The sequence below is a fragment of the Macaca nemestrina genome, chromosome 14, assembly GCF_043159975.1.
Source record: "Macaca nemestrina isolate mMacNem1 chromosome 14, mMacNem.hap1, whole genome shotgun sequence".
Classification (NCBI taxonomy): domain Eukaryota; kingdom Metazoa; phylum Chordata; class Mammalia; order Primates; family Cercopithecidae; genus Macaca; species Macaca nemestrina.
In genome coordinates, this window is record NC_092138.1 from 118,299,436 (window position 1) to 118,313,575 (window position 14,140).

The 14,140-nt window shown below is 65.6% G+C and overlaps 3 protein-coding genes across 14 annotated transcripts in view; 1 reads left to right on the plus strand and 2 right to left on the minus strand.

The window, feature by feature from the left end:
- LOC105471967 (glutamate ionotropic receptor NMDA type subunit 1) overlaps positions 1–10,885 on the plus strand; it is a 30,155-nt gene extending 19,270 nt beyond the window's left edge. For 2 of the 12 annotated variants that reach the window (XM_011724866.3, XM_011724868.3), the window contains 14 exons: positions 146–290; positions 388–471; positions 3,231–3,372; positions 3,478–3,605; positions 4,052–4,216; positions 4,287–4,405; positions 4,517–4,629; positions 4,704–4,852; positions 4,959–5,116; positions 5,298–5,459; positions 5,685–5,794; positions 5,881–6,026; positions 7,311–7,421; positions 9,532–10,885. In XM_011724866.3, coding sequence (XP_011723168.1) covers positions 146–290; positions 388–471; positions 3,231–3,372; positions 3,478–3,605; positions 4,052–4,216; positions 4,287–4,405; positions 4,517–4,629; positions 4,704–4,852; positions 4,959–5,116; positions 5,298–5,459; positions 5,685–5,794; positions 5,881–6,026; positions 7,311–7,421; positions 9,532–9,648 — 1,849 coding nt within the window. In that variant the 3' untranslated portion in view covers positions 9,649–10,885. Of the gene's footprint in view, positions 1–145; positions 291–387; positions 472–3,230; positions 3,373–3,477; positions 3,606–4,051; positions 4,217–4,286; positions 4,406–4,516; positions 4,630–4,703; positions 4,853–4,958; positions 5,117–5,297; positions 5,460–5,684; positions 5,795–5,880; positions 6,027–6,293; positions 7,114–7,310; positions 8,925–9,531 lie in introns of those variants that run through there. The other 10 variants (XM_011724867.3, XM_011724870.3, XM_011724864.3 and 7 more) reach the window with 6 other exon arrangements.
- Positions 10,886–10,977: 92 nt separating this feature from the next.
- On the minus strand, positions 10,978–12,741 carry LOC105471966 (leucine rich repeat containing 26). Its single transcript, XM_011724863.3, has 2 exons — positions 11,403–12,741; positions 10,978–11,317 (listed from the first exon to the last, which is right to left on the minus strand). The coding sequence occupies exons 1-2, from the start codon at positions 12,073–12,075 to the stop codon at positions 10,983–10,985; spliced, it is 1,008 nt and encodes a 335-aa protein (XP_011723165.2). The 5' UTR covers positions 12,076–12,741; the 3' UTR covers positions 10,978–10,982.
- Positions 12,742–12,969: 228 nt separating this feature from the next.
- On the minus strand, positions 12,970–14,128 carry LOC105471969 (transmembrane protein 210). The gene is made up of 4 exons (XM_011724874.2): positions 13,974–14,128; positions 13,674–13,809; positions 13,447–13,476; positions 12,970–13,210 (listed from the first exon to the last, which is right to left on the minus strand). The coding sequence occupies exons 1-4, from the start codon at positions 14,059–14,061 to the stop codon at positions 13,021–13,023; spliced, it is 444 nt and encodes a 147-aa protein (XP_011723176.2). The 5' UTR covers positions 14,062–14,128; the 3' UTR covers positions 12,970–13,020.
- Positions 14,129–14,140: the final 12 nt, after the last annotated feature.

Below are 14,140 nucleotides of genomic sequence, written 5' to 3' on the forward strand. Positions count from 1 at the left end.
GGGAAGGAGCAGGGGGAAGGAGCAGGGAGAAGGAGCAGGGGGAAGGAGCAGGGGGAAGGAGCAGGGGGAAGGAGCAGGGGGAAGGAGCAGGAGAAGGAGCAGGAGGAGCACCTCTGAGAAGCCTCAGCTATGCTTCCTCCCCTAGAGTGTTGATGTCCTCCAAGTATGCGGACGGGGTGACTGGTCGTGTGGAGTTCAATGAGGATGGGGACCGGAAGTTCGCCAACTACAGCATCATGAACCTGCAGAACCGCAAGCTGGTGCAAGTGGGCATTTACAACGGCACCCATGTAGGTGGGGGTCATGAGGGGGTGGGGGCTGGGGCCTTAGGGTCCTGGGGCCAAGACCCCTGCGTGGCCACCCTCCATCTCATACTCCCACCCCCAGGTCATCCCTAATGACAGGAAGATCATCTGGCCAGGCGGAGAGACAGAGAAGCCTCGAGGGTACCAGATGTCCACCAGACTGAAGGTGGGGGCCCCATAGACCTCCCTCAGGGTCCCCACCCAAGACAGCCCATCCACCCCCTATGGCCTGAAGGGGGGGGTGCGAGGTCAATGAAAGCCACTAAAGGAAGTGGGGGTGGGGCCTGCTGCCCCTGGACACCGTCCAGCACACCTGGCACAGCACAGGAAGCAGAGAGAGCAGGAGGGAGGAGAGGAAGCTGCCCTCATCCCACAGGGGCTCTCTGGTGCCCCTCTTGACCCAGTCCTACTTAAGTCTGGGGCAGTTGGTTGTCCGATAGGACCCTGCTGGGGAAGAGCAGATGGGAGACGGCAGGCCAACCTCAGCTTCAGCACTCGCTGTCCCCAGTCCTGGTCCTCCACACTCCTCATCCCTCCTCCAGCCTTCATGGCCTCCTGATGGTACCAGGTCAAACTGTCCTCTTCCACCATGTGGGACAGCCCTTCCTGACTCCCCTGGGCCTCTGAGAACCCCTGCCCTGGCTGGCTTCCTCCTCCAGAGCATCTTTCCCTTGGCTCCCTACTCCAGGGTGCTCTCCTGGCCGTTCCTCCCCCGGCAGAGCCACACCATCCCCACTCTACACACACTCTGGTCCCAGTAGCACCACAGACTGCCAAAGGCAAGGACCTCACAGGCAACATGCCAACCAACCTTCTCTTGGTCATTCCAGGCTCTCAAATGTCTCTTGCCTCTGTCTGCTTTCTGAGCCCACCCCTGAAGCCTGGTGCCAGCCCCTGTAGCCCCTCACCCAGGCTCCCTCCCCTGCTCTGCACCAGCCCCCGCAGCCTCTCACCCAGGCTCCCTCCCCTGCTCTGCACCAGCCCCCGCAGCCTCTCACCCAGGCTCCCTCCCCTGCTCTGCAGACAGGGTGGGGTTTTCCAGTACCAGTGTGGGTTTCATTGCAGCCCAGACGCTTCACATTGAAAAGTCTGAAAGCAGCCGTCAAATGCTAACGGCCAAAAGGCCCCATCTAGGCTGTGAGATGCAGATGGCTTTTTAAAAGTTTGTTTCTGGCCTCACTAATTTTTTAAAAGTACTAGCATATATATTACCTGTATAACAGGAAAACATAATGAAAGTTTTATTTATTTATTTATTTAAAAAAAAATTTTTTTTGAGACAGAGTCTTGCTCTGTCGCCCAGGCTGGAGTGCAGTGGCCAGATCTCAGCTCACTGCAAGCTCTGCCTCCCAGGTTTACGCCATTCTCCTGCCTCAGCCTCCCGAGTAGCTGGGACTACAGGTGCCCGCCACCTCGCCCAGCTAGTTTTGTTTTATTTTATTTTATTTTTTGTATTTTTTAGTAGAGACGGGGGTTTCACCGGATTATCCAGGATGGTCTCGATCTCCTGACGTCGTGATCCACCCATCTCGGCCTCCCAAAGTGCTGGGATTACAGGTTTGAGCCACCGTGCCCGGCCCATAATGAAAGTTTTATAAAGCAAATCAGGCCAGGCGCGGTGGCTCACGCCTGTAATCCTAGCACTTTGGGAGGCTGAGGCAGGCGGATCATGAGGTCAAGAGATCGAGACCATTCTGGCCAACATGGTGAAACCCCATCTCTACTAAAAGTACAAAAATTAGCTGGGTGTGGTGGCACTCATCTGTAGTCCCAGCTACTCGGGAGACTGAGGCAGGAGAATTGCTTGAACCCGGGAGGCGCAGGTTGCAGTGAGCTGAGATCGTGCCACTGCACTCCAGCCTGGCTACAGAGCAAGACTCCATCTCATAAAAAAAAACGTAAAAAAAAAAAAAAAGGAAAAGAAAATCAACTTCTTCAATGGCTCCTGATCCCCCTGGGGATAAAAGACGAAATGCTGCCTGGAGGCTGAGGTTGGGCCTGCACCGCTCTCAGGCTCACCCTCCCTAGGACATGCCGGGAGGGTGCCTCTTCCACCACCCCCACGCCTCCCTGCCTTTGCAGTTCTGGACTGCAGGCTCCTCTGCTCCACCTGCCCTCCGGCACCTGCTTGATCCCTGCCCACCTTGAGGGCTCAGCTCTGATATCATCTCCCCTCAGAGTTCTGGCAGTGCGCTATGCTCCATTCCAGCCCTCTGTGCCCCAGCCCTGAGTGCCTCGGATCCCCTCCCCACCCCCAGGCCATGGTCCCCTGAAGGACAGACAGGAGGGCGAGCCCAAGAAGGAGTGTGGGTTGAAGAGGCCACGGAGCGGTGGAGCATGTCCACTCAAGCAAGAGGAAGGAGCCAGAGACCTATGCTCAAAGCCTGAAGGCTGCGGGGCTGGGGGCGGGGACAGTCAGGGCACCGAGATGAAGCGAGGCACGGGTGGGTGCCCCCTCGGGTCCCAGGTCCTGTGCAGGTGCAGGGTCGGCTTCGTGGACGTGCCCCTGTCCTCGTGGCACAGCAGGGTGGGAGTCAGCCTGCAGGCTGGGCGGTTTCTCACCCCGGGAAGATGGCTGGCATACAAGGGACATCAGCTGCTCCTCTGCTGGAGGGAATCATGTCTAAGCCAAGACTAGAGGAAAAGTGGCCAAGAGAAGGGTCTAGCGTTCCAGCAGTCTTTTCTGAGCCCCCAGCCCCCATCCCCCGGGGTTGCAGGCAGATGATGCTGACGGTGGGTGTGGCCTGAACACCTGGGCTCGTGAAGAAGCTCCAAAGAGGGGCAGTGGCCCGCCGCGCAGGGCGGGGGAGGAGGGGGCGTCGGGGATTAAGAGGGGCGCCAGGGGAGGCTGGGAACTGAGAAGAGACTGCCGCCCTGGGCAGCCTTAGGTCGGTGGTCCAGGCTGGGTCTCCCCTTCCCCCCCAGATTGTGACGATCCACCAGGAGCCTTTCGTGTACGTCAAGCCCACGCTGAGTGATGGGACGTGCAAGGAGGAGTTCACAGTCAATGGCGACCCAGTCAAGAAGGTGATCTGCACCGGGCCCAATGACACGTCTCCGGGCAGCCGTGAGTGCGCGGGGCAGGGCGTGGGGCGCGGGACAGGGCGCGGGGCGCGGGGCGCGGGGCGCAGGGCGGTCTGGAGCCCAGCAGTTACCGCCCGCACCTACTCAGCCCGCCACACGGTGCCTCAGTGTTGCTACGGCTTTTGCATCGACCTGCTCATCAAGCTGGCACGAACCATGAACTTCACCTACGAGGTGCACCTGGTGGCAGATGGCAAGTTCGGCACACAGGAGCGGGTAGGCTGGACGGCAGGGGTGGGGCCTGCAGGCAGTTGGTCGGAGTGGGTGGGGCATAGAGTAGGCGGGGCCTGCAGACGGGGGGTCCTGGGGTGGGTAAAGCATGAGGTGGGCGGGGCGTGAGGGCTGGGGTAGGGCCTGGTATGGGAGGGGCCTGAAGTGGGCGTCGGAGTGGGTGGGGCATGGAGTGGGCGGGGCCTGCAGGCGGGGGTCCTGAAGTGGGCGGGATGTGGAGTGGGCGGAGCCTGCTGGCGGTGGTGGGGCCTGCGCGGCGTGGGAGGAGCCTGCTAGCCAGGGCGGGGCTGGAGTGGGGTGGGGCCTGCGAGCTGGGTAGGGTCTGGGGGAGAAGACCCCCGTGGTGCTCTAGGGCGGCTTCAGTCGGGGGTACCTGTGGCGGGAGCTGGGTGGACGCTGCCTGCATCCCCGCCGGCTCTGTGGCCTCGCAGGTGAACAACAGCAACAAGAAGGAGTGGAATGGGATGATGGGCGAGCTGCTCAGCGGGCAGGCAGACATGATCGTGGCGCCGCTAACCATCAACAACGAGCGCGCGCAGTACATCGAGTTTTCCAAGCCCTTCAAGTACCAGGGCCTGACTATTCTGGTCAAGAAGGTGGGCAGGGGCCGGATGGCGGGGGGTCCCTGGAGGGCCCGGGCCGCGCTGACCTCGCGTCCCCCTGCAGGAAATCCCCCGGAGCACACTAGACTCGTTCATGCAGCCGTTCCAGAGCACACTGTGGCTGCTGGTGGGGCTGTCGGTGCACGTGGTGGCCGTGATGCTGTACCTGCTGGACCGCTTCAGGTGAGCGCGACCCGGGGCTCAGACACCTCCACCGGGGGGGCGGGGCCGGCGAGGGGCGGGGCAGGGCCGCCTCTCCCGCCCCCTCTCCCACCCGCCCTCTGCGCCCCGCAGCCCCTTCGGCCGGTTCAAGGTGAACAGCGAGGAGGAGGAGGAGGACGCACTGACCCTGTCCTCGGCCATGTGGTTCTCCTGGGGCGTCCTGCTCAACTCCGGCATCGGGGAAGGTAAGGCCCCGCCCGGCCCGCCTGGCCCCGCCCCGGCCCTCTAGGGTCTGACAGAGCCCCCCGCCCGCCCACAGGCGCCCCCAGAAGCTTCTCGGCGCGTATCCTGGGCATGGTGTGGGCCGGCTTTGCCATGATTATCGTGGCCTCCTACACCGCCAACCTGGCGGCCTTCCTGGTGCTGGACCGGCCGGAGGAGCGCATCACCGGCATCAACGACCCTCGGGTGAGGCCTGGCCGGGCTGGGGGAGGGAATGCGAGGTGAGCTGGGGTCGGCCTCGGGGAGGGGCCTGGGGAGCCGCCGCCGCGAGCCCTGCCCTCCGACCCTGCAGCTGAGGAACCCCTCGGACAAGTTTATCTACGCCACGGTGAAGCAGAGCTCCGTGGACATCTACTTCCGGCGCCAGGTGGAGCTGAGCACCATGTACCGGCACATGGAGAAGCACAACTACGAGAGCGCAGCGGAGGCCATCCAGGCCGTGAGAGACAAGTGAGGCGCGGGCGGCCACCCTGGCGGGGCGGGACAAGTGCGGGGCGGGACAAGTGCGGGGCGGGGGAGGGCGGCCTCCGCCGGGCAGGAGAGCGTCCGGGCCGGGCACCCCGGAGGGCGCGGGCGTGGGTCTTCCAGGCCGGCAGGACCAAGGCCCGCGTGACCCCGCCTCTGCCGGCAGCAAGCTGCATGCCTTCATCTGGGACTCGGCGGTGCTGGAGTTCGAGGCCTCGCAGAAGTGCGACCTGGTGACGACTGGAGAGCTGTTCTTCCGCTCGGGCTTCGGCATAGGCATGCGCAAAGACAGCCCCTGGAAGCAGAACGTCTCCCTGTCCATCCTCAAGTAAGTGTCCGTGCGCCCGCGTCCCTCCTCCGCTCCTCTCCGCCAGAGGTGGACGCCCTCCCCAGAGCCAGACCACTCCGAGGCCACCACGGATTTCCCACCCAGGCCAGGCGCTAGCTGCCCCCTCCACCCCGCAGGCCCCGCCCCGCCCCGGACCCGCCCCCAGCTTTCCCCTTCACGTCCTGGGCCCCGCCCCACTGCAGGCTCACTTGTTCCCACCCCCAGGTCCCATGAGAATGGCTTCATGGAAGACCTGGACAAGACGTGGGTTCGGTATCAGGAGTGTGACTCGCGCAGCAACGCCCCTGCGACCCTTACTTTTGAGAACATGGCAGGTGCGGCTCCCCTGACACTCGGGTGGGTTCTCCGTGGGCTGCGACCTCCCTGGCCAGCAACTGAGGCTCTGGGTCCCGGCACACAGGGGTCTTCATGCTGGTAGCGGGGGGCATCGTTGCCGGGATCTTCCTGATTTTCATTGAGATTGCCTACAAGCGGCACAAGGACGCTCGCCGGAAGCAGATGCAGCTGGCCTTTGCAGCGGTGAACGTGTGGAGGAAGAACCTGCAGGTAGGGCAGGCCATCCTCCGAGGCCTGGTGCCCAGGGCCCGGCCTGGCCACGGCCCTCCTCCATCCCCGAAGGCCGTGGCACTGGCTCTGGCTCCGGTAGGCAGGACTGGAGCTAGGAGCCATGGCCAGGGGCAGTGGTGAGTGCTCCCAGGGCACGGGGGCAGCACTGGTGGGGGGCTGCCTGCAGGTGGCTGCCCACTGCAAAGCCGGGGCCGAGGGAGGCCACGCACCCTGCTCCAAGCCTCCGCCTGGCCCCTCTGTCTCCAGAGTCGCCCGCCGGTACCCATTCCATAGGAAGGCAATCAGGCAGGGTAAGACAGGGGCCCGCCTGTGTATGGCACGTGAGTCCAAGATGCATTTTGCCCTCCGCCGACCCAAGCCCCCTTGACGCCCTTCGGAGATCCCCCCCTCGCTTTCCTGCTATGTCCTTGTGCTCGGTGATTCTAATCCGAATGGGGCCAGGCCGGGTCCTGCCTGGTGCCCAGGTCGTATCCATGAGAATTTGCCACCAGCAAGGGCAGCCACGACCCACCTGGGACAGGGTGGGCAGTGGGCCTGTGCAGGCCTAAGGGCTCGTGGCCCGCGGTCGAGTTCCGGTTCACTCCGTCTCTTCTCTTTCTCTGGGTGCCGTCCTGGAGCCTGTGTCCTGAGATGAAGCCGACAGTGTGGCCAGGGCTGTTGGGGGATGGGGGTTGCTGGAGGCTCCACACCTCTCATCCGCCCGCTCTTGCTCTTGGCCCCACAGGTCCCCTGGGGACCTGGCCGCTGCCACCACTGGCGGGCACAGGCCACCTGGCCATCAGACCTGAGGCCAGAGTCCCGGGAGCTGCCTCTGTCACTCCAATTCCACCTCGACACCTGCCTCCAGCCCTCGGCCCCTTCCTGAATCTTGGTGTGTGCCCCTTGGGGGCCAGTGGCCTCCACGCAGACAGCTGGTGTGGCCTGAGGGGCAACTCCTCCAGTCCTCAGAGGACTCCTCCTCCTCGGGACGCCTGTAAGCCAGGGCCACCCAGGAGCCAGGGAGCCAGGCGGACCTCCCCGGACGAGCCAGCCGAGAGCCCCCAAGCCCAGCCCCAGCACGAGCAAGGTCAGGCCCAGACCCTGGGCAGGAGAAGAGGCCACCCTCGAACATCCGCTGTCGGCCCGTCTGTCCAGCACAGGGAGGCAGGCAGGAGCGAGGGCCCAAGTGGCCGGCCAGGCTGGGCAGCGGCCCATCCAGGAGCAGGCGAGGGCAGGTGTGGCCACCACCCTAGCCATCTAATCACTTATACATATTCATTTTAGGATAGAAAGAGTGGTAGAGCAGAGCCTGACCCTAAAAAGAAAGCCACATTTAGGGCTATCACCTCCACCCTGGCTTCCAGCTTCAAGAGGCGTAGGTCCTCCAAAGACACGGTAAGGGGGAGAGCACCCCAGTCCCGCGTCCGACTCCACCTGCCCTGCCCTGCGTGTGTCTCCCGCCCCATCACCCCGCCCCGGACCCTGGGCTCCTGTGGCCCACTCTGCCCCTGTCTGCCTGCGGCAGCCGCTCTGCCCAGCCCACCCATGTTGCTCTCTCTCACTCTCTGGACCTTTCTCCCCGGTCCTCCTGGGTCCTCGGCTTTCCCCGTGTGTCTCCGTTAGTCTGCCCGCCCACCTCCCCTGCCATGACCCACACGCCATCTTGAAGCCTGTCATCTCGTTGGTCAGTCAGTCAGCCACACCACCTCTCGGGGCCAGGTCTGGGGCCCTGGGAGCCCAGCGTGGCCCCATCCTGGACTCCTCAGCTGCCGGGAGGCCACACCACTTCTCTGTTATGTCCCCGTTTCTCTCGCCTCTCCCAGAGGGGCCCGCCGCCCTCACTTCGCCCCTGCGACGGCCCTGGAGGGGGTGGCTGTGATGTCCCATCCCGTCCGTCTGTCTGGCCACTGGCCCTGCCCCCCAGACACCTGTCTTACCTGTCTCACCAGAGCCATGCGTGTTGCATCTTCATGTGGTCTCTGTGTGGGCCGGGGGCTGGGGGCCGGGCCTGGGTCCATCTGGGTGGACGGCTGGGGCCTGGAGTTGGAACTGGCCCTGGCCACAGGGGACTGTCAGGCAGGGAGTGGGGTGGGACCAAAAGGGGTGGCTCCCACCCCAGGCTGTGCAGGGGCCCTGCAGGAGGTGTGGCGGCAACTCCCAGAGGGTCTGAGAATGGGTAGAGGCGGCCCCTCAAGCCCCGGGCTGCAGAGCCCAGGACAACACTGAGGTTCCAGACAGGGAGGCCTCTGGAAGGGAAATGAGCACCTCAGTTCCTGACCCCAGCAACCCCACAGGGCCCACCCCAGAGCCAGGCCTTCTGCCCTTTGGAGCCCAGAATCCCCTACCTCGTGCTCGGGGCAGCTTGTGGCTGTAGCGGATATGCACACTCGGACCAGAGGTCCCCAAAGTGAACCCAGCCTTGCTAGAGGCACCCTAGGCCCAGGCACCATGGTGGGGAGGGGCTGCCCAGAGAGGCAGCAGAGACCTCAGCCCAGTGGCCTCCCTGCAGTCCAGGGGCCAGTCTGGTCCACAGGAAGCCCCCAGCCCATAAGCAGCATCACCACAAAGATGCTTATGCCCCGGGGAGGAAGTGCGATTTGCAGCCACCCGCCCCTCAGTGCACCGGAAGTGGGGCAGACCTCCAGGGCACAGACAGGACTTGGCATCAAGCAAGCCAAATCCCGAAATGAAGCCACCAGGGTGCCCCAAGAGGGACCCATGAGGCCTGGCTGCTCAGCTTCCTGGGGAAGGGACTTGGCATGCAGGATGGGTGGACAGTGAGAGCCTGTAGGCCTGGGGGCCACTGGAGGCTCAAGGAGCAGGTGGAAGCACCATTCCCGGAGCCACCCCTGCTGCGGAGAGCAGGCAGAGCCGATGTTGCAAAGTCTGAGTCAGGAGTCCCGCAGGGAACAGGGAGGGGGAATAGCGCAGGGACTGTGGGTTGGGCAGGCTGGGGAAGAAGGGGTGTCCAGGCAGACAGGAGAAACAACGATTTGGGGCAGGCAGCCACAAGAGGCAAGCACAAATGTTGTGCAGGTGATGGGCCACTTTCAGAGGGTGACACTGGGTCCCAGGGCCCTGCCTGGAGCGAGGCCAGGTGCAGCTCAGAGACCCTCATGGTGCCCTTCTGGGGACATGTTCCCAGCGGAACCCTCACCCAAGCTCCCTGGGCACCAGGGACCATCCTCTGGGGCCAGTTCTGGCATCACGTGGCATCTGGGGCTGGCCCCGCCCTGCAAGGCTGAACTATGGGGGGCACTGCCAGCTGGGGATCTGGGCATGGGAGGGCAGCCCAGCTCCCACCTGGTCTCTGGGGCTGTGAGCTTGTTCAGAGGGAGGCCTGGGTGGGGGGCTCCTTTGGGCAGGGTGGGGTCCGTCCGGCTGCGGAGATCCCCTGCCCCTGTCCTGTGGCCGGTCCGGGCCAGGGCGGCACTGGGCGCTGAGGGCTGGGGTCCCTGGCGGCCGGCGGGGCTAGCGGGTATTGATTGTTGGTTCTTATTTATAGAGCACCGGGGGTGGACGCGGCGCTTTGCAAAACCAAAAAGACACAGTGCTGCCGCGACGCGCTATTGAGAGGGAGGAGGGCCAGCTGCAGCTGTGTTCCCGTCATAGGGAGAGCTGAGACTCCCCGCCCGCCCTCCTCTGCCCCCTCCCCCGCAGACAGACAGACAGACGGACGGGACAGCGGCCCGGCCCACGCAGAGCCCCGGAGCACCACGGGGTCGGGGGAGGAGCACCCCCAGCCTCCCCCAGGCTGCGCCTGCCCGCCCGCCGGTTGGCCGGCTGGCCGGTCCACCCCGTCCCGGCCCCGCGCGTGCCCCCAGCGTGGGGCTAACGGGCGCCTTGTCTGTGTATTTCTATTTTGCAGCAGTACCATCCCACTGATATCACGGGCCCGCTCAACCTCTCAGATCCCTCGGTCAGCACCGTGGTGTGAGGCCCCCGGAGGCGCCCACCTGCCCAGTTAGCCCGGCCAAGGACACTGATGGGTCCTGCTGCTCGGGAAGGCCTGAGGGAAGCCCACCCGCCCCAGAGACTGCCCAGCCTGGGCCTCCCGTCCGTCCGCCCGCCCGCCCCGCTGCCTGGCGGGCAGCCCCTGCTGGACCAAGGTGCGGACCGGAGCGGCTGAGGACGGGGCAGAGCTGAGTCGGCTGGGCAGGGCCGCAGGGCGCTCCGGCAGAGGCAGGGCCCTGGGGTCTCTGAGCAGTGGGGAGCGGGGGCTAACTGGCCTCAGGCGGAGGCGCTTGGAGCAGAGACGGCAGCCCCATCCTTCCCGCAGCACTAGCCAGAGCCACAGTGGGGCCCATGGCCCCAGCTGGCTGGGTCGCCCTTCCTCGGGCGCCTGCGCTCCTCTGCAGCCTGAGCTCCACCCTCCCCTCTTCTTGCGGCACCGCCCACCCACACCCCGTCTGCCCCTTGACCCCACACGCCGGGGCTGGCCCTGCCCTCCCCCATGGCCGTCCCTGACTTCCCAGCTGGCAGCGCCTCCCAGAGGCGTTCGGGCTCCCGCCGCCTCGGGCCGCCTCCTCCAGACTCGAGAGGGCTGAGCCCCTCCTCTCCTCGTCCGGCCTGCAGCCCAGAACGGGCCTTCCCGGACGCTGGCTCGGGACTGTCTTCAACCCCGCCCTGCACCCTGGGCACGGGAGAGCGCCACCCGCCCGCCCCCGCCCTCGCTCCGGGTGCGTGACCGGCCCGCCACCTTGTACAGGACCAGCACTCCCAGGGCCCGAGCGCGTGCCTTCCCCGTGCGGCCCGTGCGCAGCCGCGCTCTGCCCCTCAGTCCCCAGGGTGCAGGCGCACATCGCCCACCCCCCACCTCCCGGTGTATGCAGTGGTGATGCCTAAAGGAATGTCACGCAGTTTTCGGTCTGTGTCGCTTGTTGACCCCGGCAGAGAGTGTAAAGGGAGGGCAAAGGCATGGGGGAAGCTTCGAGCGCTCCAGGCTGCCGCGGTCGCTCAGGCTTGGGCGGCAGCGGAGGGGCTCCCCGGGTCCGCAGGCGAGGCAGAGCCGTGGGGGTCGGGATCAGGGTTCCGGTCCGGCGGTCTCGGCGGGCGGAGGGCGGCGGTGCGGCAGCGGCGGCGGCGGCGCGCACGGCAGGCGGTGAGCCCGGAGCCTAGCACCAGGCAGGCGGCCAGGCTGACGAGGAAGGAGGCCGGCCCGAGCGCGTAGACCACGGCCAGGTCCCGCAGGGCGAGCGGCTGCGCGCAATGGCTAAACGCGGCGTCGGAAAAGGCAGTCAGGGGGCTGAGCGTCAGGCGTCCCGGCCACACGCAGAGCAGCGTCTCGGCCTCTATGGGACACAGACAAGGGCGTGGCATCAGGCGGCAGCGGCCGCACCGCCCTGCAGACCCCAACCCGCATCCCTAACAGCTCACCTGACGCGGGCAGTGGGTGCCTGCGCAGCCAGGCGCAGAGCGGGCGCAGCGCGCACCCGCAGCCCCAGGGGTTGCCGCGCAGGTGCAGCGCGTCTAGGGCGGGCAGGCGGCCCAGCAGCCCCGGCGCGAGTGCCGCCAGCTCGTTGTCCTGCAGGCTGAGTGAGCGCAGCAGCGGGAGCGCGCCTAGCGCCGCGGGCTCCAGGCTCGCCAGTCGGTTGCCGGCCAGTGAGAGGTTGCGCAGCGCGCGCAGCGGCGCGAAGGTCCCTGGTGCCAGCGCTTCCAGCTGGTTGGCGCTCAGGTCCAGCAGCTGCAGCGCGCCCAAGCCCCAGAAGGCTCGCCCGTGCACCGAGCGTAGCCCATTCTCGCGCAGGTCCAGGCGCTGTAGCCCGCCTGCTCCCGCGAAGGCACCGGGCGGCAGCGCGCGGACGCGGTTATGGTCCAGCAGCAGCGCGCGCAGGCGCAGGCTCAGGCCTGCGGGCACGGCGGGCAGCGAGAGTGCCGAGCAGCTGGCCAGGCCGCCCGGCACGCACGTGCACACCTCGGGGCAGTCCGGGGCGCCCGGGGACCCCGAGGGCGAGGCTGTGGCCGACACCTGGGCCCAGACAGGCCAAGGCGACAGCAGCAGCAGCAGCAGCAGCAACGGCCGAGGCCGCGACCAAGAAGGGCTCCGCATGGGGGCAGCCCCGGCACCCGCGGTGAGAGGCCCGCTGCCTGCGTGTCCCCGGAGCGCGTCGTCCGCGGAGCCCGTTCCTGCGGCGCCTGCACAAATATTAACTCTGGCCCGAGCGCAGGCAGTTCCTGTCCCACGGCTGGATCCACGCTTGGGGCGGAGGCAAGGCAAACAGCCAACGCCCGGCACCGCCAGCCACCTGTCCCGGAGCTCCAAACTACTCTTGGCTTAGCGCCGGCCACAGCGCTATCAAGACCACCTCGCCCCGCTTTGTCCACCACCGGGCGCCCGCCAAGCCCTGAGCAGCAGGACACCGCCCACCTGCACCCACCCAGCTCACGGCTGCGACAGGCTCCCGCACGCAATGCAACCCAGAGGTCCTACTCCTCACCCGTCTCAACCCCACCCAGGCTCAGCAAAGTGATGCCAACGTGCACACGCGGAGTGGCCCCCACGCAGGGATGGTCCCGTTCCCATGGTGGATGGGGCCTGGGTTGGAGACAGGCTTTGGGATGGAGGGAGACAGCACACCCCAGGCAGGAGAGGTGTGCCTGCCCCACCCCTCCCCCTAGGACTCTCCTGGACCGTCAGAAAAACAGACCAGTGCAGTGGGGCAGCGGGATCAGCCCAAGTCCTCCTGTTAAACCCAGCGCCCTTCGGAGTTGCCAGTTTCAGGTCCTGTTCTAGGGGCTTTCCAAAGCAGGGTGTAGGGAGGAGCCAGGCTGACCAGCTGTGGTAGAGAAGGTGGAAACATTATGGGTTTGGTTTCCTGCCCTGGGGCAGAGGAACAGGGGAACCTGGTGTGGGGCCTGGGTGCCCTGCTTTGATGAGACCCATATGCGTGTGCACCCCCCATGATGCAGCCTTGAGGGGTGTGAGAGCCTGCAGGGAGGACAGTACACAATCACTAAATACACTTTAATTCCCCTCCCCCAGCTGCCCTCAGCCCTACTCAGGTGGTAGGGGCGGGGGTGGCGGTGGCTCCTCTGGAGAAGCCTCCATGGGAATGGCCACAAGGCTCTGATCCTCTAGTGGCGGCATCATGGAGACCTCCAGGTCAGCGTCCATTAGCTGGGACTCCACATATACCGGGTGCAGGTCCATGCGATTTTCCTGGACCCCAAAATTCTCCATCAACCTGCATGACAGGGGCCGGGTCAGCACAAGCTGGTGGAGTCCTGATCCTCCAGGGCAGGCCAGTGTCTGGGACAGCGCAGTCCCACAAAGGGCCTCCCCTGGGACAGCACTCCTCCTCCTCCAGGGACTCCCTTGGGATAGCTTCCTGCGCCAAGGGCCTCCCCTAAGACAGCACACCCCACCCCAGGACCTCCCTTGAGACAGCGCACCCCCCTCGAGGGCCTCCCTGGTGCTCACCTGTTGTCCACTAGTCTCGGGCATGTTTCACTGAGGGGATGAAGACCGACATGAGTCCTGGAACAGTGTTGGGCCCCCGAACCTCCCCCAACACACGCCTAGGAAACACCATTCCTACCCCAGGTGACAGCCCACCCAGGGGTAAAGGCCCCTCTTGCAAGACCGAGGGCCCAGGGCAGGCAGCCTGGCCTCACTCCCATCCACTCCCGGCCCCGGGGTTCACGCACCCCTTGGACCGCAAGACACCAACTGCCACGATGACAAGGGCACAGAAGCAGCTGGCACTGACGCCCGCCAGCACCACAAGGAGGGCGATGAGGGCTTCGCGGCTGAGGCCAAGGCTGCATTCACAGTAGGTTCCAGCTGCAGAGACAGGGCCACATAGCCATGGGGCCGGTCACCTGCCTGTGGAGGGCCTCCAGGTCTGCCCCTGCCCTGGTGGCCACCAGAAGGACACCAGAGCTCCCGCCTTGCCTGGGAAAGGGGAGCCCTGGCTGGGAGCAGGGTGAGGGGGCAGGAGGAGGCACCTGCAGCAGGGATGAGCAGAAGAGACAAACATGTGAGGCCCAAGGGGCTGCCACGCAGGCAGGACGCAGGCTGGGGACCAGGGGCCATGTCCAGCCCTGGCCCCACTGCACACCTCTGACGGAACTATTGGAAGGCGCTGACTTCACAGTGGGACTGTGAGGTGGGG